This window comes from Passer montanus, unplaced genomic scaffold (genome assembly GCF_014805655.1).
Source record: "Passer montanus isolate IOZ18808 unplaced genomic scaffold, ASM1480565v1 scaffold24, whole genome shotgun sequence".
NCBI lineage: Eukaryota > Metazoa > Chordata > Aves > Passeriformes > Passeridae > Passer > Passer montanus.
In genome coordinates this window covers 6,618,861-6,646,627 of record NW_024367037.1, presented here as the reverse complement: position 1 = coordinate 6,646,627, position 27,767 = coordinate 6,618,861, and the positions used below count along the sequence as shown (strand labels likewise).

At 37.2% G+C, this 27,767-nt stretch overlaps 2 protein-coding genes across 15 annotated transcripts in view; one reads left to right on the top strand and one right to left on the bottom strand.

The window, feature by feature from the left end:
* The window catches only part of ZNF236 (zinc finger protein 236), a 77,982-nt gene extending 59,259 nt beyond the window's left edge, over positions 1–18,723 (top strand). For 6 of the 7 annotated variants that reach the window (XM_039711155.1, XM_039711153.1, XM_039711156.1 and 3 more), the window contains 9 exons: positions 600–843; positions 1,541–1,720; positions 2,239–2,391; positions 3,018–3,208; positions 4,826–4,957; positions 6,206–6,403; positions 12,171–12,300; positions 16,262–16,438; positions 16,870–18,723. In XM_039711155.1, the coding sequence (XP_039567089.1) occupies positions 600–843; positions 1,541–1,720; positions 2,239–2,391; positions 3,018–3,208; positions 4,826–4,957; positions 6,206–6,403; positions 12,171–12,300; positions 16,262–16,438; positions 16,870–16,997 (1,533 nt within the window). In that variant the 3' untranslated portion in view covers positions 16,998–18,723. Of the gene's footprint in view, positions 1–599; positions 844–1,540; positions 1,721–2,238; positions 2,392–3,017; positions 3,209–4,825; positions 4,958–6,205; positions 6,404–11,140; positions 11,228–12,170; positions 12,302–16,261; positions 16,439–16,869 lie in introns of those variants that run through there. The other variant, XM_039711157.1, reaches the window with a different exon arrangement.
* A 1,574-nt stretch (positions 18,724–20,297) lies between these two features.
* Positions 20,298–27,767, bottom strand: part of LOC120503030 (myelin basic protein) — a 110,385-nt gene continuing 102,915 nt past the window's right edge. For 5 of the 8 annotated variants that reach the window (XM_039711143.1, XM_039711142.1, XM_039711147.1 and 2 more), the window contains 5 exons: positions 26,756–26,863; positions 26,253–26,288; positions 25,657–25,689; positions 24,563–24,685; positions 20,298–22,091 (listed from right to left, as the gene is read on the bottom strand). In XM_039711143.1, the coding sequence (XP_039567077.1) occupies positions 22,035–22,091; positions 24,563–24,685; positions 25,657–25,689; positions 26,253–26,288; positions 26,756–26,863 (357 nt within the window). In that variant the 3' untranslated portion in view covers positions 20,298–22,034. The remainder of the gene's footprint in view (positions 22,092–24,562; positions 24,686–25,656; positions 25,690–26,252; positions 26,289–26,755; positions 26,864–27,767) is intronic. The other 3 variants (XM_039711150.1, XM_039711146.1, XM_039711149.1) reach the window with 1 other exon arrangement.

The window sequence follows — 27,767 nt, the reverse complement described above, 5'->3', positions numbered from 1 at the left end:
CATCTGCAGAGTTGCATTGAGTTGTTCATAGTCCCTCTGTTCAAGGAGTTTTTAGCATAAAATGGGGACATTTTCATTTTGTTTTTCTCAACTGCTAAATATCTCTGAAGAGGAAAATGCCTTATCTTTAAGTATAGAGAACAGCTGTTGGCTTGTGAAATGAGACCTTAAGTACCCCTAGGAGCTGATGAATCAAATAATTTTTGGTATCAATCTTCTCTCTGCTCCATGTCTTTTCATTTTCAAAGGCTTGGAGTCTGTTATAAGCATTACATGCACTAATAGGACAGTACAGAATACCAGCAGTGTGTTTACCTCGGGCCAGGCATGCTCATATATAACTGATCTTGATTTCCCAAACATTTTGCTGAAGGAAGAGAGGGAAAGTGAGTCTGAATAGACTGGTTACATAGTCACTTTAGAGACTGGCTATATACAGACACATAAAAACTAAATTTAAATTTTAAATTGTTAATTATAAATTTTCAGTACTGTATATACTCACTATGCAGTAAATATGTATTCTGGACTTACATTAAGAATATCCATTTAACCCAGTTTATTAACTTCAGACTGATTGTTGAAAACTTGTTTTTCAGATCGATCCAAGTATCCTACAGCAGACATTACAGCAGAGTAATTTACTTACTCAGCAGCTGACTGGAGACCCCACCATGGCTCCACAGAATCCCTCCCTCCAGGCAACAGAAAATGCAGTGCCAGCTAATGTGGTCATTCAGCCCATATCAGGCTTGTCTTTGCAGCCCACAGTAACATCATCTGCTAACATGACAATAGGGTCCCTGTCTGAGCAGGAGTCTGTGCTGACAACCAGCGCTAATGGTAAGCACTGTCAGTAGTTTTATTGTGCATTCAATTTCTTAATTTTACTCAGGGTATTACTCACAGTGAGAAAATGTCAACCCCTGCCTCCCCCCACTCCCACCAATCATCTCATTTTAATAAAGTAAACCTGCAGTTCTTGCTTGAGCACCTTCAGCAAATTTTACAGCTTTGTGTTACTCTTTGACATGATTTTTTTCAGAAGGTGAATTAGAGAGTAGGTTTAGATTAGCTATTAGGAAGAAATTCTTTACTGTGAAGGTAAGTGAGGCACTGGAACAGGTTGCTCTTAGAAGCTGTGAATGCCCCATCCCTGGCAGTGTTCAAGGCCAGGTTGAATGGGGTTTTGAGCAGCTTGGTGTAGTGAAAATCGTCCCTGCCCAGGACAGGGGAGTTGAAACCATCTAATCTTTAGGGTCCCTCCCAACCCAGGCCATTCCGTATAATGAAAATACTTAAGAACTTCCATAGTTTTGAGCAAAATAGAAAATAGTCATTCTGAAAATCTTAACTGCAGAAGAATAAATCAGATGTGAAATAAGTTTTTACTTTCTACTGCAACTTTTAGCATCTCCCCTTGGCTGCATCAATTATAGTATCTCAGAAAATAATGCATAAATTGCTTTAAAAAGTTAGATCAAAAATTCCACCAAAGAATATTCATGGAATTTTTTTTTGTTCTACCACTTTAATTTAGGTGCACAAGACATTACTCAAGTCATGACTTCACAGGGTATGGTGTCATCTACAAACGGACAGCATGAGATAATGTTGACCATAAATAATTCCAGTTTGAGTCAAGTTCTAGCTCATGCTTCAGGTTCTACTACTGCAACCTCATCAGGAAGTCCTCAAGAAATCACTCTTACAATATCTGGTTTGTATTTTTAAAAATCTTTAATGATACCATATCTCTATTTCATAAAGTACCTGTACAGTAGCATACAAGGATTTTCACAGTCCACAGTTTTCCCATGGCTTATTTTTCTTAGATTCATCAGCTTTAGAAGATACTCCCCAAATCCGCGTTTGAAACACAAACACATTTGCCTTGAGAACACGTTAGATTGGTTCACTGTTTTATTCATAGCCTCAGTTAACAGCTGGATTTTTATAGATTGATCAAGTTGGTGCTTTGAATCAAGAGAAGTATGATCCATATTTGTATAAATATTACTAAACTCAGGTATTTCTGTACATGTTAGTATCTGGATTTGCATAATCATATCTGTATTAAAAACTTGCCAAATCGCTGCATAAAAATCTGCATGTGTAGAAGTTAATTTTGTGTTTTGGTTGTATTTTCTACTTGTATTATTTTATGATCTATTGCAAGAGCAGTAGCAGAATAATGCTGAGAGGATTCCAGTTACAGCAGGTCTTATTTCTATTCAGGCCAAGATCTTATTCAGCATAATTCTGGAAGCACTGATCTGAACACTGGCTTAAGGCTGACAGCACCAACCATCAGCAGTCAGACTACAGGTGCTACATTAACTATAAGCAATGACCAGCTTCTTTCTCAGGGCCCTTCACTAAATGCTCCAGGTATGCATACGAGGTTTTTTCTAATTGAAAATAATACTTTGTTTAAAAAGTAAAACTAAAATTAAATGGTATAATTTTGCATGTCATGATTCAGGAACTTTGTGTTTTGTGTGTTTTCTCACAAGCTTTAAATTGTTATGTCAGATTAAATGAACCTTATTCCACACAATAGGAAAAATATAAAACCAAGAAGACATGTCTTAAACCAGTACTTTGAGGCAGTTAAAGAAGTATTGAAGAATTACATCTATAAACTGGAGGACAACAAAATCTGGTGCCTTCACTGCAGAAGTGCTAAAATACCAAATTTGCTCTAGTACTCAAATTTTGAGAATTTAAGTATGTTTATGAATTTCTGCCTATATGTGTTTATATACACGTGACCACCTGTGAGTGCAATACTGTGTTCATGAAGCTACACTTCAATGTAATTTTTAAAATTTTATCATCTGACTGACAGCTTTAGGTTCTTGATTAGCTGTATAACCGATCTTGTTGATTCCACAGTAGAAGATCCTAGCAATGGGAAGCAGAAATTACTAAGTTCACTTTAAATAAATTTGTAATTTAGTGTTTACGTATGTAACAGATTTTTTTTTTTTTTTACCATTTTGCATATATTCCAGAACTTAATACAGCAGGGGGAGCAAACCTTCCTCCAGCTACACCCATATCTCAGTCTGCAGTTTCTGCACAGAATTTGGTGATGTCTTCATCAGGAGTTGGAGGAGATGGTAGTGTCACTTTGACTCTTGCTGACACTCAGGGAATGTTGTCAGGTGGTCTTGATGCAGTTACACTTAATATCACTTCACAGGTAAGATGCTTTTCTGAACTGACAGGTAAATTTGTGTTTCTGTCTTACAGAATATAATTTCTTTTACTTAGAAAATAATGTCTTGTAAATACATAATATTTGATATTTTAGTTAATTTTCCTTCTCTGCCAACTGTGAGTTTGCCATCTGGAAACATGAACTGTTAGCATAGAAGTGCCAGTAAATTTTGCAAGGTTGTTTGGTTTTTTTTTGAAATTAACAGATTCTACTGTTTCAACATTGTTTGAGATCAGTTTTTGGTGTTAGGCTATGTACTTCATTATCACTACTCAGTAATACAGCTTAGTACTCCTAAATACATTATTTCATTTGTTAAATTTTTTCTTTTCCTACTTGTGAATGGGAGAGTTGAACAGCAGTTGGGACAGTTCTTTTCACAGCAAGTAACAGGACAGAATTTAACTGCCTATATTTAATAAGAGATGGCATTATAAGAAATTTTATAAAAATGGTGCTGTATGGATTGCCATCTCTCCAGTAACCTTACTATTAGTTTCATTTATAGCATAACTTAAGAATTTTGTGGCGCCATCAAGAGCCAAAGACATATTGGCAAATAGAAGCTACAGACTGGGGAGATAAAAAATAACATTAAAAGACTACAAATGAAAAGGTTTTGTGGTTGACATTTCAATGTAGATTTTGCATCTGAAAACCTGGGTTATTCTTCTATTTTCTTGGCTTAACTAGATTTAGATTGACTTATTTACTTTTTGACCTGAGTTACTGAGCAAGTGTATACAAATTAAATACTATTTATCTTGCATGTGCTGTGATTAAGTCTGGTGAAGCAAAGTTATATGCTTTCCTCTGCAGTTTTGCTCTGGGGAAGGGAAGAGAAGATTTCTTAAATAATTCTTATGATATGTGTGTGATTTCTGGTATCACAGAGTAACAAAGCAGAACATGGTTTCTTTTCAGGCTTTGTAATCATTTCAGTGATAACGTTTGGCAGTGTTGCTGTTTATGAATAAGATCCCATGCCTCCTGTTAAGCATAAAAAAAATTGAAACATTGAAGAATAATAATAGCTGTGCAAACACAATTTATGTTGCAAGAAATCATGGTGAATAGACAGATAGTATGTAAAAGAACTGTGTTTCCTGGAGAAATTGAAAGGTCATTAAAAGTAGTGTAGAAATGGAAGTAGTAAGATATTAGTAATCATATATCCTAAGTAGTGATTTCATAGCATGATTTTATGGGGTTTGGAAATATGTTTAATCAAGAGATTTAAATAAAGATGCTGTATTGGAAGGCCATACAGGAGAGCAGAATACAGGAGTTAAAGAAAGACAATGGAAGGGTAAAACATTCAGCATTTCATGCAAGGCTGGTAAAAATTAATCAGAACTGAATCCAGTCTTACAAACTTCCGACTGTTGTTACCCTTAAATGGTTAGATATAAATTTAAAGGAGAAAAGGAAGGAAAACAGTTGCATTTGTTCAGATAGGGTTCTGAAATGTTTCTTTCTAAGGCAGAAGAAAAGTACTGTTTAGGTGTGAAAACTTATATTATTCCAGTCAGCTGTTTAAATACAGCTTTTTAAATATAGTTACTTTTTTTTTTTTTTTGGTGCTCTCCTCTCTGACAGGGTCAACAGTTCCCTGCTATACTCACAGATTCCAGTCTTGCTAACCAAAGTGCATCAGGATCACAGCAAGTAATACTGGTGAGCCATACACCCCATTCAGCACCTGCAAACTCTGATGAAATAGCATATCAGGTAGATACTATACATTTCTGTATCTTTTGTGGTAAAGGACTTCTATTTAATCAAAATACTGGAACAATTAATTTTTATCTTGAATCATGAAGGCTGATGTCATTCCCAAAGAAGAGTTTTGGGAAGCGGTTCTCTGTGACTTCGTAGTCAGCAGAGTCTGTTTTAAGTTGTGAATTAAAAACTAGTTTCATGTATATATACATGCAGGTGAAAATGAAACGTAGTTAATAATGTGCTTCTTTCTACAAATCACATAATCATGCACTCAACACAAACTGCTCCAAAAATTTCCAAGTAAGTTGCTATTTAGAAAATAAAAATTGATACATTTTGGAGCTGTGGGGAAAGAATTGCACCTATTGGTACACTTTTTCCATTCTCTTTCTGTATCCAAGTTGTTTTAGTGATGGTGTCACACGAAGTCTTTGCAATTTCTTATGCCTTTGAATCACAATAGAAACTCCTACAGAAGTAATACAGTTTTGGTATTAGAAAAAGTGGTTTAGACTTGTTTTTTTGAAGTCAGAATGAATGCTTTCAACCAGTCTGGTAGGGCAAACTCTAAAATAGGAGAAATGAGAGAGACAGATGGTGACTTATTTTGTTGCTTTCTATGTTACTGTTCTTAGGATTCCTCTGTATTTATAAAGTTGAATTTGGTATTAAAAAGGAATTTGATATTAAATTATCTGAAGAAAGTAGTTTTTTCAGGCAGTTCTTATTAATTAAAACAATAATGCAGCACATCACCATCCAGTTCTATCAATTTTTCATTGTGTTTCAGTACTTCTGGAGGTAGACCTTTACTTCCTTATGAAAATAAAATCCTCAGTAAAGAAGTTAAACAAATAGAAAATATACTTCTCCTCTACAAAATCAGAGATAACTTTTCTCCTGTCCGGAATGCTTTTGGCTTTGAATTTTATTTGGTGGTGAATTGAGGGTCATCTGAGTTGTTCAGGAGCATAAAACTGAATGTAGAAAAATACAGATACACACGTTCTGTTTATGATGTGTTAAGTCAATCTGATAATAGTTATTAATGTTGTTTTCTTAAAATGCATACATGTGTCATTCTTTAGAGCAATGAAATAGAAGTTCATATTTACATATAACTGACTTATTGTGTTTGTAAGTTGCTTGCAGATGCTCTCTAAAAGTTTGTCATGTTGAGGTAGATTTTGAAAAATAAAGCAATGTGGGTGTGCTTATAAATTTAACTGATATTATATTTGTAAATTGTTACAGGTGACAGAAGTTTCCCCTAATGTGACCAAAAGCAGTCAAGCAGAAAAGGAAACTCGTGGGCACCAGTGTTTTGAGTGTAGCCAAACCTTTTATTCCGTCACCATGCTGACACACCACTGCAAAGAGGTTCACGGCAAGGAGCGAATACACGTCTGCCAAATCTGCAATAAGGCCTTTAAGAGGGCAACACATCTCAAGGTATTTGGTAATAACAGTAGATTGTTCTCTAAACTCCTTTTGTTTTGGACTTTCTGTGATATTAACAAAAGGTACCTATTAGCTCTTTGTCTTTGCTTTCCCTTTACAGTGTGAGAGGTGTGCCTCTGAGAGAGGGAGTCTAAATGATAATGTATGCACAGATAGAGAACTCTCTTCTGGAGCATGGAGAGGATTTTAATGCATGTATTGACTACAGGATGAAAAATGTTAATGCCTGTCATGCAAGTAGTAGTGTCAGGAAAAGATTTCACTTGCTTTATTTGCATATGAATATCATCAGTGCTAATCCTGATTTCCAGATAATCTTTTGCTATCTCAGGAAGTTACCTGCTTTACAGTCTTACCATTTCATTTGTAGATGCTCTGTCATGTGAGTACAAGTGATAGAGGAAGCATTTGTTTTAAAATGTCCTTATATTATTGCTGTTGTCTAGTGATATTTTCTCTGTTTTCTCTAGATTATGAACAACTAATACTTCCAAGTCTTTTTAAAAAAAAATAGTGGTGTATCTAAGTTCTTAATTGTATTATAGAATGTTCTTGTTAGGAATATTGGGCTGTACTAGACAAGTGCTTTGTTCAGGCCAGTGTCTTACCTCTAAGAGATTCTTAAAGGAAGTAATTTGAAGAAGAGCTTTAAGAAAGGGGTAAACATATAAGTTGCCCAGAATCTTGCCAGCTTCCCAGAATTTATAGCAATAAATTTTTGGAACCAAAGGCAATGTATTTATATTAATTTATATTATCATTATATTAGCTTTTAGGAGAGACCTCTTCAATAGATTTGATTTCACTTTGATATAATATTTTAATGAAATATACTCTCTTTGTGATGTTCACCCTCTTGGAGTGATCATATCTGTCAACTAGGCTACTGGAAATGATCATAAAATGTGATGTTGTGAAACTCTTAACCTCTGAGTTATAAGAACTTTTCCAGGAAAAAAAAAAAAAAAAAACCCAAAGGAGTCTTGATACTTGTTTTCCTTACAACTAGGCTACTGGAAATGATCATAAAATGTGATGTTGTGAAACTCTTAACCTCTGAGTTAGAAGAAGTTTTCCAGGAAAAGAAAAACCAAAAAACAAAGGAGTCTTGATACTTGTTTTCCTTCAGTAATGATAACAAACTCCAAAAATCAGTCTCTCTTCAGCTTGTTTTTTTAAAACTGGGACCAGGTTAAAGATATGACAAGATAACTTCTTACCCTAGTATGTCCTTTGGATTATTATCCATAACTGATTTTTTAGGAAGGCAGCAATTGAAGTTACAATAAGAAGTTCAAGGGCTGTCACAAGAGACTTCACGGCCTTGGGGCAACTTGTTGAGAGAACACAAGCACAAGTAATCTTCTCCTCTACCCTGCAGGGAGCGGTGTCAGAAGATCTGGCAGATCAGTAACTGTCTCTGAGACTGGCATCACCAGCAGAATTTAGGGGTTTTTGGTCATGGATTGGTCTACCCAACAGCAGGCCTGCTGCAGATGGTCTACACTTGTCTCAAAGGGGGAAAAAGATCTTTGCTGAGGAGTTAGCAGGGCTCATTGAGAGAGATCATCTAGACTAGATTTGTAGGGAGGAAGGGATAAAACCAGACTTACTAGAGATAAGCTTGAGGGCAGCACACCAGTGTTTGAGAGTTCATGTGCCAGTGAGGCCCTTCGAGCTCCACCCCAGTGTGCTGAGTACACTGGAAATACACATTTGAAATGTCCCTGTGCTGCTGTGTGCAGCACTGTAGCCATCTCAGTGGAGGTAGGGGAAAGGGTCAGTGACCTGCTACACCGCTTAGACATGCACAAGTTATCTGTAGGACTGGATGAGTCCACCCAAGGGTACCAAGGGACCTGTCAGAAGAGCTTGCCAAGCCACTTTCAGTCATTTATGATGAGCAGTGCTGGCCAGGGAGGTCCCAGTTGACTGGATCTTAGCACCTGTGATGCCCATCTACAAGGGGTGGAAATAGGATCTGGGAAACTACAGATCTTTCAGCCTGATCTCAGTGCCAGGAAAGGTTATGGAGCACTCATCTTGAATGCCATCATGTGGCGCATGCAGGACAGCCAGGAGATCAGGCACAGTCAGTATGGGTTTATGAAAAGCAGTTCCTGCTTGAATAACATGATTTCCTGTGACAAAGTGACTTGCTCATTGGAGGAGGGAAAGGCTGTAGATGTTATCTACCTGGACTTCAGAAAAGCCTTTGACACTGTCTCCCACAGAATTCTTCTGGAGAAACTGACCTCCATAGCTTGGAAGGGTTCACTGTCTGCTAGGAAAAAATTGGCTATATGTCCAGCCTCAGAGTGGTGGTGAATGGAGTTACATCCAGCTGATGGCTGGTCACAAGTGGTGTTCACCAGGGCTCAGTACTGGGGCTGATTCTATTTAATATTTTATCAATGATCTGGAGAAGAGGATTGAGTGCACTCTCAGTCACTTTGCAGACAACACAAAGCTGGATGGAGTGTTGATATGATGGAGGGCAGGAAGGCTCTGCAGAGGGATAGGCTCTGGATCAATGGCTCTGGACAGGCTGGATCAATGGGTTGGGGCTCTTTTGGGAAGTTCAGCACGGCCAAGTGTCAGGTCCTGCTCTTGGGTCATGAAAAACCCCAGGCAGCACTACAGGCTGGGGGCAGTGGCTGAAAAGCTGCTGGTGGAAAAGGAGCTGGGAGTGCTGACTGACAGTGGCTGAACAAGAGCCAGTGTGTGCCCAGGGGGCCAAGGAGGCCAGTGGCTTCCTGGTCTGTGTGGGGAATAGTGTGGCCAGCAGGAGCAGGGCAGTGACTGTCTCTCTTTACTTTGTGCTAGCAAGGCTGCACCTCAAATCCCATGTTCAGTTTTGGACCCTCAGTTCAAGAAGGACTTTGAGGTTCTGGACTGTGTCCAGAGAAGGGCAGTGGAGCTGGTGAAAGGCATGGAGCACAGCTCTTAGGAGGAGGAGTTGAGGGAAGTTGGGGTTGTTTAGCATGGAGAAAAGGAGCCTGGGGATGACTTAACACTCTCTACAGCTACTTGAAAGCAAGTTGTGGCCAGGTGGGAGTTGGCATTTTCTGCTGGATAATGAGCAATAGGACAAGAGATTGATACCTAAGTTATGTTAGGGGCGGTTTAGATTGGATATCAGTGAAAATTTCTTTACTGAAAGGCTTGTGAGGCACTGGCACAGCCTGTAAAGGGAAACCTGTTGAGTCACCAGCTCTGAAGGTATTTAGATGTGTAGATATGGCACTATGGACAGTGACTTCGCAGACATAGTTTAGTGGTAGGCTTGTCAGTGCTGGTTAATGATTGGCTTTGATCTTAAAGGTCTTAAAGGACAGTTTCATTTACCACTGGACCATCAGGTACTAAAACTAATTCCACCCCTCATCAGACTCTTTTCTTTATCAAGTTGTTAACAGCAGCTTCAGCTATGAGCAGCCTTTAATGGCAAATTCAAAGATAAATGTTGGGGTTTGGCTTAGGATTTTGTGAAGAGTTCAGTGATCTGATACTCACAGTCTTCATTTTCTACTGATGGAATTCTGGAGATCACCAAAAATATTAAGGGTACTACCAAACTTCAGGCTTTTCAAAAAAATCCAGTAAGAGGTAAGGGTGTCAGTGTTTAGATGCCAGTACTTAACTGTAGATGTTTTTTCCAAAGATGTCAGTACCAGCTTTTTCACAATTATACACAAGAAAATCCTCTTTAGAGCTCATGTACAAACACCACCCACCCCACCCCCAGTATTAAGGCTTTTCAGTCTAGTGACTCAGTTCCCGTTCTGATGTTGGTTACTGTCCTGTTTTACAGCTTAAGAGAGAACATTAAGACATGCACAGTAACTAAACTGTCCAGTTTCATATGAATAGTTTCATATGAACAGTAGTGGAACTATCTGGAAGTTGACTGCTGATAGTAAATAAGGCACAGACATGATTCCGAGATGAAAGGAAAAAGGTCTTATCTTACTAAAACAATTGGATAAAACAAACTTTTTATTGCCACACTTTCAGAGGTGGTTACAATTAATGTTTCAAGAGTGATGGGGTATAAGAGTGGCATACTAATACATGAGCCATTTCAAAGAAGGTTTCCTGGTCTTATTTCTTAATTAGATAATGCTTGTTTGCTACACCAGGATAATTACTCTCTGAAGAATATAAGAATTGCACAAATAAAGTTGTAAAACATCACATGAACAATCAGTGAAATTCTAACTATGTCGATAAAGAGATGATTGCACTTCAGAATGTTGCATTTCCATGAACTATTTTCAAAAGTATATTTATTTAACAGGAAAGGTATAAGAGGTGCACAGATCAGTGGAAAAGAATTGCATCACAAACTGTTTCCTCAGAGAAGGTTGGCAGAAAGTTTTACAGGGCTATCTGGACGAAATGTTATTTGCATTCAAGTAGAAGATGGGGTGGGAGATGCTGGGATTTGGAGGTTTGGTTTTTTTGTTTGGGTTTTATGGTGGAAGAAAGAAGCAACTGGTTTCAGATAATTTTTTCTGAAGTAGGTTGTAGTATGCTTCCACCATTTCAATGCTTGAACGGTTAATGAATGAGATAAAACTTAAAGATTTTATTTCCACCTAAGCAGGGGTTTTAAGATGCCTAATTTTTCTCAGAAGACCTTACATTATTTCCCTATGATACTCTATTATTATAAGTACTGTGATAATAATATTCTTCCATGTAACTGTCTCGCTGATTTTCCAGTGTAAACAAACTCTGCAGACACAGTTTGCTTCAGTTCGTGGAGTGAGGAATAGGACTTCATAGACATCCAGAAGGCTTATTGTTTAGGTATAGTAAAGACTAATTAATAGTTTAGTCTGTAATCAAATAGATTAGAAAAGAATATCCACACACATTTGAGAAGGTGGACAAGTATTTGCAGTACTGTTTCACAGACAGTTCTTAATTAGATATTTTTAGTTATATATATTTTTTATTTATTTTCTTTTTTAATTTTAATTTTATCTTAGTATTAATAAATAAATTTTTAAAAATAACATAAGTACTATAAGTTTGAAAAACATCTGGGCCTAACATCAGTGTATTAAAAACACTGAAATTAGAACTGTTATTGATGCTTCCTCATGAAGATAAAACATCCTGCTATCTTACCATTAAGAACCTTAGTGATTTAATTTTCTGGTGTTTTTTTCAACTAAGAGTCCATTGTGAAGTGGTTCTATTTGCATCTTGCCATTGTGCAGCTGTGTGTGTGTATGTTGTGATAGTTGCCTCTTTGAGGCCTGTGCAGTTTGACACTGTTACCAGTTCAGGTGCTGAGGAATGCCCCACATTATATATCTGACAAGGAGGGAGATGGATGCTGTAGAGGAGAGGGGGGAAAAAAATAATGTGTTAGTTTACAATGCACAGTTGTCAAAATACCTCTCTGTAGATAAACAGAGCATTTAAAGAACTCTGGTTTGGTTTTCTGTATTTTATTTTGCTTCAGATAATTAGTAAAGGGACTAAAGTATGCCAAAAATAAAGACATACAGTTATTGGTGGAGTTTTTCAGAAGTGTGAAAACTGATGGTTAAAGAGAGTTGATACACAAAAGTAATCTCTCATTTAAAAGAAAAAAAACAATGCAGGCTTCCATTTTCTTCCAGCTTGTCTGCTGATGACTAAGATCCTCTGCTTTTGTCTTCAAGGTGTGAATATATTTTTATGTTAAGTACTTAAGTCTTTATAAATGGTCTGAAACTTTTTTTTCCTATGCTGGCTTTAGGAGCACATGCAAACCCATCAGGGTGGACCTTCACTGAGTTCCCAGAAGCCTAGAGTGTTTAAGTGTGATACTTGTGAAAAAGCTTTCGCGAAGCCAAGTCAGCTGGAGAGACACAGTCGCATCCACACAGGTGACACCAGAAATTGTTTTTATCTTGAGAGGTTTTCTTATCAATGTCTGAGTATTGCGTTTGGAGCCCTTGCTTATGTTTTCAGCTAACTGCATTTAAATATCAACTTAAGCTTAAAAAACCAAATAAATTTCTTACCTCAGATGTTTGAAAATTAAAAGGAGGAACAGCGAACTTGAAAACTCATGTGCTTCACTAAGCTGATCTGTATTTTGGGGCTGGCAGTACTGCAGTGATAATGTGAGTGCATGAGCTTGTGTCTAAAGGTTGTCTAAAGCCTTTGAAAGAGATTAATAAAAGCATATTTTAAAGTATTGTTTGAAGTGATTTAAAAGCACTGGTTATCATCATCCTCAATCATAGAGAAGAATGTGCAAATGAGGGGTGTGCTCAGTGATGTTAAACAAGGGACGGGTTTGACTGCTGATGTTGACTGCTGTATGCAGTGCTCCACTGTCACGGAGCTACTTGCACAGGTCATCTGTTTCTAATGCCAGTGCTCTTAACTTGTTGTGTTATTTTCCACTTATTCCACTTGTATTATTTTCTTCAACCGTTAATCTATAAAAAGTCTATACTGACTTCTCCTAGGGAGCACTCATTTTCTGTGATGTATGTACTTTTCAGGTTGCTGCTTCTGCCCTACTATAAGTTGAAGGCTGTACATAGGATGATAGCCCAGCTGCCTTCCCTGTCACCTTCTGTGCCTGACAAACATTCTTCTTTAGAACATGAGTTCTAAATATAGCAGTCAGTTCTCTGAAACAAGTTATTTCTTTTCCCTACCACTGCTACCAATAAAGAGCTGTCATGGCTGCTAAACACAAACAGGACAGGGGAAAGTTATGTGGGTTGCTACTAAACTGGAGGGGACCAATGAATTTGGCTGGATGTGCTGCAGAATAAGAAGATTACCTCAAAAGGGTAACTCTCTCTTAGAGTGAATCAACCTGAGTTTTCTCTTTCCCCATCATCAAGCTGGTTTGTGATTACTGCATTAGAAAGAACCATTCTGGTTCTACTGTGAGTGGGAAAAGAGAAGCAGGATTTAAAATCCAAGGAGATTAAAATACCCTCAATAATTTGCTTTTTGCAAAACTGACTTAACTTTTTCAAGAGTCTGTGTTGTTTATTGTCTCCTCGTTTAAGGGTTCCACAGAATATGCAGGAAGCAGGAAAGATGACCAGTTGTCATTTTCCATGCTTAGTTTAATTTCATACTGCTGCCCCATTGTAATAGGCACTGAGCAGTTCAGGGAGGCTGAGAACAGAGCAGAATGGATCTGTTTCTCATAAATCTACACCACCATAGGAAGAGTTTTTTCTGGTTTGGAAGACTTGTAATTCGCTCAGGAAATCCTTAAATATTTTTGGGTTTCTTGTACTTGGGGGCTGATGTGCTAGACTGCAACAGACCTTGCTAAATTCATATATATTTTTTGTGTTTCTGCAATGTCAGGCAACAGTAGATGAATCCATATGATTGTAATTATTTCAGAAGAGAATGTTCTTTTAGAAAACACTTGAGACCAAAAAAGTGAAAATGTGCTGCACAGAAGTGTTTAGATAGATGCGTTTATATAAACTATGCTAGGAGAGGTTAATCTAAACCTAAACTGACTTGTTTCCATAAAGATACTGTCCTTGTCTTTGAGAAAGTGTTTATGATTTCTATCTTGACTAAACATTTTAAACCATTTCTAATGGGTAATACCTACTCAATCAATGGCCAGAAGGAAAACACATTATTTCCCTGAATAGCTCTAAATATCTTATTATTTAGGATTTGTCAGTGAAGAGTGGTTTGCTGAAATGTTGAAATTGGAGGGAAGCAGTTGCTTCCAGTTCTACCAAAAACTGTGTGGTAATCCATTACACCAAAAAGGGTAGTCACCTTCACTGAATTTAAATAATGGAATCAAAAGGATTTCAGGAAGCCCGGATTTCTCTTCAAACTAGTGAAAAAGTTGTTAACAAAAATAGAAAGAAAATATCTGTGCTTTAAAGGACCTTGTGTTGGTGGTCTGAGAAGTTGGATTTGGCATGCAGGTGGAAACACTAACATACACGTAATGGAGGAAGAGAGATATTGGTCCTGTAAGAAAAAACTTGGAAAAATGTTTTTACTCCTGCTTGTGCTTTATTGTGCTAATAGCAAGGACTATTCTTCTAAAAGCACTTTTAGAAAGTGCTTTTAGAAGTCCTTCATGACATACAGTGTGTTTATGTCAAAGGTTGTAGTGTTGAGTGTTGAAGCAAAAGTCTGGTTTTCCAAAGTAGGTATTTTTAAATTTTAAACTATTTTTAAGTTAATGTTCTTGTATTTATAGTTAGAAATCAGTAGTATTCTAGCAGAATTGGAACAATAAGCCTCTTTTGGTGAGATATGGGAATCACTACTTGTTGTGGTGCACCAGTTTAGTTGTTCTCTTGCACTGGGTGATTGGGAATTTGCACAGAACAGTTTTATATTGCCCTGTATAGCTTATGTTACATCATGTGGACCTTTTCCCTCATCACATGGTCTTTCCCTCACCTATCCCTGTACCACCTGGTGGTCTCTCCCCTGGGTTACCCCTCCCTCGCCACTCCTCACTGGTGTCCCATTGGCTGTGGACCTCTCCCTCTGTCCCCATCCCTCTAGGGTATAAAAGCTCCCTGCCACTAGGGAACACCCTCTCTTTCCTCCCATGGGTTCGTCCACCTGATGTGTGTCTTGGAATAAAGGATAACGTTTCCCACGTGGAGGAGAGTGCTTCTCAATCTTTTACCTTCATTTATGAATTATTGTGTGGGCAAGGGTCTATAGCTAGCCAGAGTGGACCCCAACAGCGGAGGAAACACAATTCTTCCAGTGGCGCCCCACTGCTAGCCAGAGTGGACCCCAACAGCCCAGGAAACACAATTCTTCCGGTGGCACCCCACACTGGATGCCATTTGTAGCAGTTCGTTTTTGGTGGGGGACACTCTGGGGAGTCCCTGGAGGGCCCCCTAGGCTGTGAGTTTGCTGGCAACAGCAGGCAGGCAAGGAGACTCCACACGGCTTCTGAGGGAGCTAATTAGATGAGGGTTTATTGGGTCCCACCCTGGGAGCAGCATGGTTACTGAGGGAGAAGGGGAAAGGGGGAGGGAGAGCCTAGGGGAGAGAAGGGCCAAGAGAGGAGGAGAAGGGCTGAGAGAGTGACTAATCTCCCTTGCAGAGTTAATTAGATGAGAGTTTATTGGGGTCCCCCCATCGTTACTGAGGGGGAAGGGGAAAGGGGGAGGGAGAGCCTAGGGTAGAGAAGGGCCAAGAGAGGAGGAGAAGGGCTAAGAGAGCGACTAAGCTCCCTTGCAGAGCTTAAGAGGGAAAATCAAAGTGGGCGTGGAGTAAGACTTGGGCCAATGGGATTACTGATACATGATAGTTCAGGGCAGGACCACAGGCTTAGAATATACCATACATTTTGCAGGGGTGAGACAGAGCATACCATTTAACTAAAATACAGCACTACAACTACTTGCTGTTGGCACAGGAAGCCACAAGTCCCATGTAGAATTACCAGGACACTTTTTTGTTAACGTATTTGACCTTTCAATTTCTTAAAGCCATCAGCTTTGTTTATTCTAGTACATTGCTTTATCTGCATTATGCTTCATGATGTAAAAAGGTGATGGTTTCCTTGAATACAGAAAAGTCAAATTGGTAAATTGGGGTTTTTTGTACCTCTGTTAAATAACTGACCTAGGTTATAAATTGGTTAGGAAGGATAATATCAATGATTTACTACTTACGTAACTATTCTGACATTTAATTTGAGATTTTTGCTGACAATGTGGAGCTATAGTTTAGAGAAAGTCTCAAGGAAAATGATAATGTCTATTTCATTTCTAGATCATCTTGATAATTTTTACTGAATTCCAAACTGTATTTCAATCTTAAAATGAAAAGTTAAGAAGTATGTTTTTCTTTCTTTTAAAGGGGAACGGCCATTTCAGTGTACACTGTGTGAAAAGGCGTTTAACCAGAAGAGTGCTCTTAAAGTCCACATGAAAAGGCACACAGGAGAGAGACCTTATAAATGTGACTACTGTGCAATGGGATTTACACAGAAAAGCAATATGAAACTGCATATGAAACGGGCTCATGGTTACACTGGTACGTAGCATGGTGGTAGTACTGCTGAGGCCAGGAATCCATATATTTTGTTAGGAGAGCACAGAGCACTTCCCTTAAGTTATTAAAGAATCAAGCACTGATAGACAAAGACCACAGTTGATGAGATAATAGTTGCACATGCAACTCAAAAATCAGGTTGAAACAGCAATTTGTTGCTTTTTATGGTTCCTTGTTCTTTATGGGGAGCTTTGTGTACAGAAATCCAGGGTTGATACATTATTCCAGGAAAGCAGTATATTGTATTAGATTTAAAAAAAAAAATTCCAAGGCTATCTAATAAATTTACAGTATCTGATGTTCCCATAACTGTTCCCATTATGATTCCTTTATTCTCAAGTGCTATATTTTCCTTTTTCCTTACACCATATGTCAAATCATACTCAATTGCCTTTTCTCTTGTACTTCGGTAGGTCCTGTACAAGAGCCTGCAAGTCACCAAGAACAAGAAGGGGAAGACATCAGTCGTGCTCTGAATTTAGAAGAAGTGGTACAAGAATCTTCAAATGAATGGCAAAGTATAGGCAATGTTTTTCGATAACACCTTGAAATTTGAAAGTTAAAAATATTTCTGGGACTCGAACTTTACAGTTAAAGGTTCAAGCATTGAAGATACTAACAATAGAATAATATATTATAGTTTTTTTAATTATTTACAAAAGATACCTAAAAGATTAATTCTTTTTTTTAAACTTGTAGAAGAATATTGGGAAAACTTCATTTGATGTGTGCTAAGTTGTCTGTGAATCAATGAACTCAGGTAATAATGTATACAGTTTCATCTTTGAATTCACAGCCAGTATATCTATTTAAAAATAAACTGGAACTTTATATCAGAGTAGAATGATTCCCATTTTTAATGGAGATGAAGAATAACTTCACAGGAAAATCATGAAACTGTCAGTCAACTTTTTTTAAAATGTGTTTGAAGAAATAATTGAGATTGGAAACAGTGTTGCAGTTGATGATGCATGCAGTATAAAACAGTGGAGTTTTGCCTTTTTTTTTCTTACAAGGAAAAGGCTGTATTGCTTTTGAAAGCTTTCTTTTTTAGTGCATTTTGAGAATTTGTTGCAAAAAATAAAATACTGCGAGCTCATGGCTTTTCTTGAGTTAAACTCTTGAGAGGGAGCATGTTCATTTTCATTCCAACCACAGAGGCAGATAGATGTTAGTTTTTACAGTAAAAGTCTTGAGGTTTTGGACTTGGCAATAATTACTTTATAAGGATCCAAATGAGAAAAGGTTCCAGTAAAAGCCTCTGTTGTTGTTTGCTGTACTGGGTCAGCAGGTACAAAGCTCAGTATCTGTGGAAAACAGCCATATACTCAATCTGTGAGGTAAACAAGTACCACTTTGTGGTAGCAGTGAGAAAGTTAGATGCACACTAAGTCACCTATACTATACAACGTTCCCCAGTGCTGTAAACAGTTATCATTTTGCATCTGTAAATTCCTTATTATTTTCTTTGTGGATTTTGGAAATATATTACATTTATTTGTTGTTTAAGTCATTGTTTCAGCAAAACTACCTAGCTGACTGAGTATTGCTTTCAAAGGTGCCACTTGTTAAATACATTCATAGCAGAGAAACACTGGAGTAAAAACATAGTTGTCTTTTAGACATTCCAAAGACAGAAGCTGTTTTCTTATTTTTGCCTTGTTCTTTTGAATTTTATTTATATGTTACATATATATAGATATATATATGTGTGCTTATATATGTATATATATATATATTTAAAGTTTATGAGCCTCTGTGTGGCTGATGAGTATATTTTGTAAATACTAATCCCAGTTGGAAGGAGTTCATCTGTTTGGTTGCCACAAGTACTTCTAGATCAGTGGTGGATATGTTGTACTATAATACAGGCCTGGACTTTAATTTTCTTTCTAAAAGATAATTGTTCTCAAATCCAAAAAGCCCTTGTCTGTAAATATTGTCTATACTCTGTCTATGATACAAACTAGTTATTTCAGATTGCTGAAGCAAGAAATCACTGTTGGTTTTGATAGGGCATCTCTTAATTCTTTTGTTAACTGTTCAGCATATGTATATAAGTAATATAGTTGGTGACATAAAAATAACACTTTTGTTATGTGGAATATTTAATTGAAAAATATGCTAAATAATATTACTTTTTTCCAAATTCTGTTTCCTGTATTTTTTAAGCATATGATTGTGGATTCTAGGAGATTGGAAAAACTGTTTACAAAAGTGCATGTTTGAATATTAGATGTGACAAATAAAGTCCTTCCAGCAGTGCCTTCCCTTCCAGGCAGCCTGTGAATGTTTCAGCTGTTAAAGAAAGACATTATATTTTACAGTTGTCTGGCCTTATGGCATAGCACACTGTTTATCTGTAATAATATAGCAAAATGTGCTGTGCTGTGTGTACCATGTATGAAATATTTTCCCTGTTATTTCAGGGAATACTGTATAAATGCACAGAGGGCTTGGAACTAGGTGGTCTTTAAGGTCCCTTACAACCCAGACCACTTAATGATTCTCTGATACTTGGTACACACAACGTAAAAGCAGATCTCATAAGTAAAAAGATGGCATTTTTAAAGGACCGCTTCTCAAAGTGTTACACCTTGGTTAGAGGCAGTGAGTCTGTTCAGCAAGTCTTGGAAGTGTTAAATAAATAGTGTGAGTTATGGAGTCAGCTGGAATTTTTCCTGAATTCAGTTTGCTACTCCTCCAGAACTTGGAAATCCTGCCAGCTACAGTAACAGACTTTTAAAAATTTTCTTTTTAGCATTGTATATGATTTGCTTTCCTGCATCCTTTTCACCTGTGAACTTCAAGTGTCTTGAGAGGTTTTTATAGCCTTGGGAAGATTGAGTTAGACCTTTTTAGAACAGTGTTGATGTTCAGAACTAATACAGACATGGTAACCAATATGTTGATATTTTCAAAAGCAGCATTAAAGCAGATGCATTATGTAAGGAAGCAGAACTCTTGTTCTGGGGAGTGTTGATGTGTCACACATTGTGTAGTGGGTAAGTGAACAGCCCCGTTCTTTCTGGTTCAATGCAGTAGTAGGCTTGTGCTAGCCTTGGGGGTTTTGGCTTGAGTCTGCTCACAATTATTTTTATATGTCCATTCCTTCAGTACATTAAATTACACACTCCTGGTATTGGTTGTGCATTCTTGTTTCAGGAAAAATCCTTACAAATCAAATGGCCATTTAAACTGCTGGTTTTCATCAAAACTACTGGTGTGTAACTAAAAGAACAAATTTCCGGCTAAGTTTTAGTCTCTTTTCGTATTGGTAAAACAATGCCTTCAAGTACCGTACCTATTCCTCTAAAGGAAATAAATCCAAAAAAGCCACTTTGACCCTCTGGGAAAGGTAACTGAGGGGAAAGAAGAGAGTGAAGGCAAGAAAGAAGTTTTGGTTAAATTCTGTTACTCTACAGAGCAGTATTTTGAAATATGTATTTCTCTGGGTTTATTACTTTAAATAATCTTTCACATTTTTGAGGGCTTTTTGCACCACAATTGTTCATGAAGGGGGCTGGTTTTTATTTTCTGTTCATAGACATTTTGAGTCTTGCAATATCCCTCTGCCCTGTAGCTGTCACTCCATAGACACTGGCATTCCATAATTCTTGTGTCCTATTGTCAACCTTCTGGGCCATGCAATGTCACTACAAGCCTGTGTGCAGGGTCCCAAGGTGTCATTGTGTTATTTTATAGTATCTGAACATTATTAATAAATCCTGGGGGATGGTGGGGGGCAATAAATCAAGCAGACATAAATATACAAATATATATAATTATATATAAATATATGTATATCCTTCTTCTTTGTAAAAAACAAAACTGGCCCAAGTTTCATTTCAAGTTGATTACTTTATTTCAATAGTGACTATTTTTAAAAGCTGTGTTCCTATAAGAACAACACCTGTTCAAATTAAATCAACTATTACGTTGCAGAGTATACATCTGAATGAAGCTACAATAGAAAAATACACATAGCAACCAACAAAGGTAATAGATGTAATAGTGTGTGTATACGTAATAATTTTGGCAGTTTTGTTTTCTTTAGTCTCTATGTATTTTCTATCATCTCATCTTCCATTGCTTCATATTAATGGACACTGATTTAAAGCTACAATAGATTTAGATGTGAAATGTAAATAACATATATATTTATAGGTAACTTTTACTGGGCACTTATTAGGAATGCTGTTTCAACCTAGGAAACACTAATCTACAGTGCATAGGCTAAAACTAAAAAAATAAAATAATTAATCAGACACTTAGATGACAGTTTGAAGAAATTGTAAGTTTAAGTAATAAAACAATGCAATTCAGAAGAGCCTTTTATTTCCCTAAGTGTGGTTGGAATACCATCTCCACACATTCATTTTAGTAATTTATGAACAGTTCATATCTAAATCTAACTGAACTATAATTTATTTCTATGAGGCAACTACAATACAACAGTTAAATGTTCACAGTAGTTTACTACGAGTTTGCTTTGGTGCACTGCCCTTAAAAGGCATCCAGGTGTTACTCAGGCAAAAGATGAGCCAATCAAATACAACACTGCTGCAATACCAAGAGAAAGATTTCAAATTCTAATGTGAGATGTGCAGGACTATCTGAGATACCAGTACTGAAGGGCTTTCTTTCAGAAATTAGACTTTTTTTGTTTATATGCTTATTTACTTATTGTACTGCAAAGTTAATGCTATTGCAGCAGAGTTTAAGTGAAGCACCAGTGACGTCCAGTGGTCACGTGTGCAGTCTTAGATGTTTCTCTGGGAATATCCCTTGTTTTATAACAATAGTCTAACTCAAATTTGAAATCCTCTTTCTCTCCCTCATCTACTCTTTATTCTAATGGTTTGGATGCAATGAGCAAATCATAGTATGGAAAGAATTTCCTTATTGCTATTGCTCCACATCGTATTGATTCTTCAACATCTGCCCCCTCCCACACTTCACATACCTTGAACTCCCAATGTTTGATAAACCTTTCCATGACTGCCTAATCCTGTTATGAAAATTAATTATTCTGTGAGTGAGAGAAGGAAGATTAAAACAAAACAAAAGGAAAAAAAAAAGAAACCAAAAAGAAAATTTGGATAAACAGTCCTTACAACTTCTGCACATGTTGGATTTTTTTTAGTTGTTTTTAACAGCAGTGTCTCAAAAATTCATTAACAGCAGTGCTCAGTATCCAAGACATTATAGCTCTTTATTTGTAATTCTGATGTTCACTAAAACGAAACCAGAAGGGTTGAGCTTAAATTAGGTGCTTGGGAGAAATAAAGGAGTCCAGCATACAGTTAGGACATCTTGAAGAAGGGGTAAAGTCAGAGCTCTTGTTACTTCACATAAAATAAGGAAAACATATAGCAAAGCTACTTTTTGTGTTCCTTTCATTCAACTGTTGCTCAGGGATTGCCAATAGAAGTTTGTATCATCTACTGCATGCAGAATCTAATTGGCATTAAGTAATGGATTGCATCTATCTAGGTAATTGTGGCAGCTGTTACTAATTGTAAGGCAGTTATATTATGAAGCAGAGTACATGATCCTTGAGTGGCATCTTGGAGCTTCAGCGCCTAGCAATGGGGGAGCCAGACCGCGATCCAGGTCGGGACCCAGAGCCTCCCTGTGGAGGGAAGAACAGAGTTGCATTAATTAGAAATTAATATGTATTTGGGGCTGTGCATTGAAGAATATCAATCTGTTGTAAGTATGACAAAATTTTAAATACTATCTAATGAAAATAGCCTGCAGTTGCTTCTAGTATATCACTAATTATTATTGGGATTTTCACTTCAAAAAGAGGATTGATTTTCACATAGGATTAACTTGCTGTCATTAAATCTTCCACAGAGGACTAGGCAGTCTCTCTCTACTTCTAAGTACATGTTCTTATTCAGGCCTTTCTAAGGGAAACAATTTGTTTCCTTGGACAGCATGGAAAATTTCATTTTTATGAACTCTTTACTATGTGTATACTTTAAAACAAGTAACAAAACAAAATCTGCAAACCTTTCATATGAGATGTAATAGTTTCACATCTGAAAGAACTGAAATTTAATAGTTTAATTCTGCAGTAAATTCTCAGTGTTATATCAACATGTGGCTTATATGGAAAGATCAGATGCAGGTACAGGAGAAAGCTAAGAAAAGATAAAATGGCTGAAACCTGCCCTGTTCTCAGAAATAATAAGAAAATGTTAAACTGTGGGGGAAACCTGTGACAATTCATAAATCTGCACATGAGAAAGGAAGCAGTTTTATAGCAAAGATGATTCAAGCTGAAATTCTGACATTTAATTTTTTGGAATTTGAGATTAGGCTAACTTGGCATCTTGTCCTTTAGCTTTAGCAACTCTTCTATAGGCAAATCCTGAAAATGCACTTAAGACCACAAAAGTAAGATGGTGTGGTCATTTTTACTGTGATGTCCTGAACTGTTTACTTGAAAAAAAACCACATGCATGTACTTTGAGACTTCATTTTCTTCATTTATGTTCTTCTCATCTTTCAGTGCTGCCACCTTAGATTTAGAGAACTGTTACAGGAAAATTCAGACTAATTCATTAGGTAATTGGCTTTTTTTCCTTCAAAGATATCTTAAAGAATGGATAACTTTTTTATATTGCAAGACTGTTGAAGAAACAGTAGTTAATGCCTCCTGCTGTAAACAATAGGTCTAAATCAAATAGGCATCAATAAAACTCATATAAAAGTTCCAGAAATTATAATGGCTGGGAAAAGGTTATCTAAAAACTAAAACTGGTGTATGTATCTCTCAGATATATATATATAAATAAGCTAAAATAGCTGTGATGAGTATGCAATAAAGAGAATGTTAAATTTCATGAGAGATCATTAATGCATATTTTCAGATGTTGAAATGATGAAATTTTACAAATAATGAGAGTATATAGCCATGGAATAGTTGATGTACCTGAACCCCACTAAAACCAAGTGCACAATGTGAAAATAAGACTTAAGATGTGTTTGATTTTTACCTGGGCCTCTGAAGAGATCATTCCTTTTCTTAAATTGCAACAGAAGAATTCCTACTACTTCCTTGAAGTTTTTGTGCTGTCACTTGGTGCTGCATATATTTGGAAAACAACTGTACAATGGGAGATATAAAACCTAAACTGTTAAGAGACAAAAATGTGGGGTTTGCTGCAAATGAAGGCACTGTAACTCCTCCTGCTGGGGAGAGGAATAGTAAGAGTCTGAAATAATCAGCTCTGTTAAGGATCTCAGATCTTCTGACTTTAAGTTAAGATAACTGCTGATGGCATCTTCATGTGCTAATAATGTACTGGGTGTTTTGTTATAAGTTAATTCCCTGCCATCACTGCCTTTGAGGGAAAATACAGTCTTCATTAAAGTATCTGCCAGTGGATATAGTCTGCTTTTCATGTTCCTGTTTCCTGACATAGAATGTGAAAAATCCTCACAACTGACCTTTTCTTCCTGTTCTGTTTTCATTGATTGCCTGTGTTGTTGTGTCTGTGCTGTGCCTTCAAATGGGGAATTGAACCAGACTAAAGATAATCTGACCAAATGTTTATTTCTAATATGACAGTTTTCTAATTTGCCCTACTTTGTGGTTTCATAACTTTCAATACTGGCATATTGTAAGAATTCTCCCACCTGGGGTAGGAACAAGCAGGGACTGCTGGAGTTGTTACTGCATCCACGTGTCCAACACTGCCCTGTACTACCCTTCTGCAGTTAATCAGTTCTCTTTCATTTTCACTATTCTAAATAATTCAGCAGCAATGAGCTGTGTCATCTCACTTGTCTTCTGTATTTCAGATCATTTTTGCATTCGGTAACAACACTGGTCCTGGTGCAGGTCTTTGTGGGACATTGTGAACTTACCTTCTTTCCTGATGGCCACTATCTGTGTATTTTTACCTTTGTTTCCTATCATGTAAGTAGTCATTAAGCCACAAAACAACCTTCTGGTTTATCCATGCAAGTCTAATTCCATCAGAAGCTTTAAGGAAATATGACTGTTTCAAACATGGCAGGTTTTGAGGAGGTTTGCTTCTCTTTTTCCCAGTTCAATTTTTTTGTACTTAAAGTTCAGTTGTACTTTACCAGTTTAAAGATTCTGGAAAGAGTGCCCTGGCCCTCATGATAGGATCCCTTGTGTCCCTTATGAGCAGATTTATGCTCATAGAATTTTCCGCTTCCATATCCTGGCTTGTGTGTTTCACCACCCTGCAAAGAAAGATTTTCATGTATATTGCAAATTGTCACATTCAAATTATCACATGCATGTTGTAGTCTTTATATGCGATCACTGAAATGTAATACATAAATGAGGAATTTGGAGGTTGTTGCAATAAAATTTTTTATATAATAAACAAGGATGAAGGAAAATGTCAGGAAATTATCTGAATAGATTCAAATCTGAGGGAAGCATCAATCTGTAAAAAATGAATTTGTATTCAAAAATTAAATACTTAGAAGGTTAACCTGTGTGAAAAAAACTTAAAATGTTTTAATTTCATGAGTTCTAAGATGTCAAATACATCAGATAATGTGTGGTGTTCTGATAGTGAAAGAAATGCTTAATGACTTGAAGGCTTTGATATTTTGTCTTAAAATGCCAGTAATTTATATGCCATCTCATATAAAATCAAACCTGTGGTAGAGAAGTAGAATTTAATTAGTTGTAAGAGAACAGTGGAAAGAACTTGTCTAGGAATTGCTTAGGCAGATCACTTCTAACTGTCAGGAAAGGTGGAACAAAATTCTGAGGTTAGTGACAGCATTAGTTTTGCAGACTATGTAAAAGCAGTTGCTGAAGTGGAATAAGCACCTATCTCATCCCAGCCTTCCCTCCCTTTTTTGTCCGTCCCAGGAGAAGGAAAATGCACCAGGTGGGTCTTCCAGGAACCTTTAAAGGAAGAGAGCTTTGCCATGCAGTGGATTTTGCTCCCTTTGTGCTGAAGCAAAAGAAATTATTGCTGCAAGAGCTGTCAAATTGCAGGATAAGAGCAAGCAACACAATTACCATCTTAAAGTGCTGTGGAAGGAGGAAGGAAAGTAGAACGGGAAAAGCAAAATAGCAAACTTGAGACAAAACAAAATTATCACATTGCTGCAGCAGCTTGAGGCAATGGAGTAAGAAATGCTTTGGCCTGGTAAATAAAAGGGCTGTTACCGAAAGCACGTTCATCACCTACCCAGCTAAATCTGGTGAGGGATAATCCTCTTCCCTGTACATGCAAGAAATAGAAACAATGACATGGTGATCACTATGGAACACAGCATCTGGGTCTGCCATATACAGAAGAAGATTAAAAGATAGCCAAGGTTATGAAATAATGGCCAGATAATGAGGCAGGCAGGAGTTGAGAACAACAGTCTGTACATTCATTTCATGAAGCAAAAAAAAGGCAAAATTGTTTATTGTAATTACTAGAACTGACTTTACTAGCCACTATAGTATCACGTACTTCAAAAGCCAGCTCAGTAAATGGATTGACATCTCCTGGCTGGTGAGGCTTGTTTGAAGGCATTACCTACTGTTAGTTCATTACCTAAAGTAATCACACCATAAATTGAATATAAAAATCCCTGCAAGTGGCTTCAATTAGTCATGCATGACATCAGGAAGTGCGTAAGGAAGAGAACCATGGCTTCTGTGTCTTACGCTCTTGCTTTAAATTGTTCCCAGTATTACCTGTAGACTTAGTGCCATTAGGGACAGTGAATCAGGCTTGCAGTTGAATTAGTGGGAATTAGCCCATAAATGCCTTGAGTCCCTGAAACTGCTTACCTTTGCTTGCATTGGGGGTGGTGTACGGGGTGAGACCTAAAAACCAACACAAAAGAGTTGTCAAAGGCAAAAATAAATGCCAGAAATCATCAGGCCTTTTGCACATTATCCATGAGCTAAAAATGGTAATTGCATTGAGAAGCTTCTCTGCTGTTTTAGGCTTGCCTGGAATACACTGGATTTATGTCCATCTTGAAACAGTAATAATTCCTGAATGCTGCCAGTGTTAAAGACACAAGGGCAAAACTTGTCTATGGTGAAGCTGTATAACTGATGTGGTTAGCATTTGGCTATGCTAATGGAGGTTCACATGCTTTTTTGGTACCATTTCAGCATTGTTTGTTTTCTAGGTAAAAATTATTTTTGTATTTGAATGGCATAATGAGCTCAAAAGGCACAGTACAATTTGAGGCTTCAAATAAAAGGTAATGATTGGGGAGTGTTTGTTTACTGATGGATTCTAAAGAAAATAATTTTGATGCATAAGAGGAAGGGAGACTTACAATGTTCTTGAAGAAGTGGACTACAGGGTTGTCATCAACAGGCCGGCCATGCTGAGATCTCGGGGGGATGGACCCAACGTGGTGACTGACCCTGGCTGCATGTATGTCCTGAAAAGCAGAGCAGGCACATCATCCAGTCAGCTGGGAAGGACAGCTTATCAGCCATGGCATGAAGAATCGTTTTCAGGAGAGAAGAGAGGGGGAATATGCCTTGGGAATCTACAGAAATTGCCCCCTACAGTTGTCAGTGCTGTGAAATGGCAAATACACAGTATGTATAGGCACGTATGTTGTGCATATATATGGATACACTTGTTCTTGATGTTGCAGCCCAGTGTGGAATTAAGGCTCTTACTGGAAAGTTCAGGTAAGAGAAACTTTGTCATTTTCCTTAAATAGGAAATTTTTCTTAAGTAGGATCATAGACTGTGATTTTAGAAAATAAACCAAAATGGAAAAAAACTTTAAAATCATGTTGGATCATTCTGCATGGGAAAGCAGGAATAGATCGTATATCATTTTTAGTTCCCAAAGACTTATAGTGCTCATGAGCTGCAAGAGCAATGTTATTTTCAGAATGAGGGAACCAAGTGAGGCTGACAATTTCTATTTCAGTAGGGCTTTCTATTTTCAGAAGGGCTTCCTGAGCAGTAGTCCAAATGAAGTCAGATATGTGGTTTATGACATTGACTTCTGTTGGAAAAAAACTAACAAATGCAGAGAAGTTTGGCTGATTTTTATCAGGGTTGGGTTTTTTTGCATGCTAATAGTATCTGGACACTTAATTGTTTTAAAAGCAGGAAAGTATGAATTTTGGATCTGTGAGATCTCCATAGTGTCAGTTAAGTCAGTCCTGCTTACAGTTCTGCAGCAGTTTCTACTTGGTTGCTAGTTCCAGTTCCAAAATAGCCTCTGCTACCATGGTTAGGAAGAGAGAATCAGTTACTTCAGTCATGGTTTTGTCTTCTTAATCTATATTCTAATCTCCCTTTGGAAGCTGCTGACTGCCTTG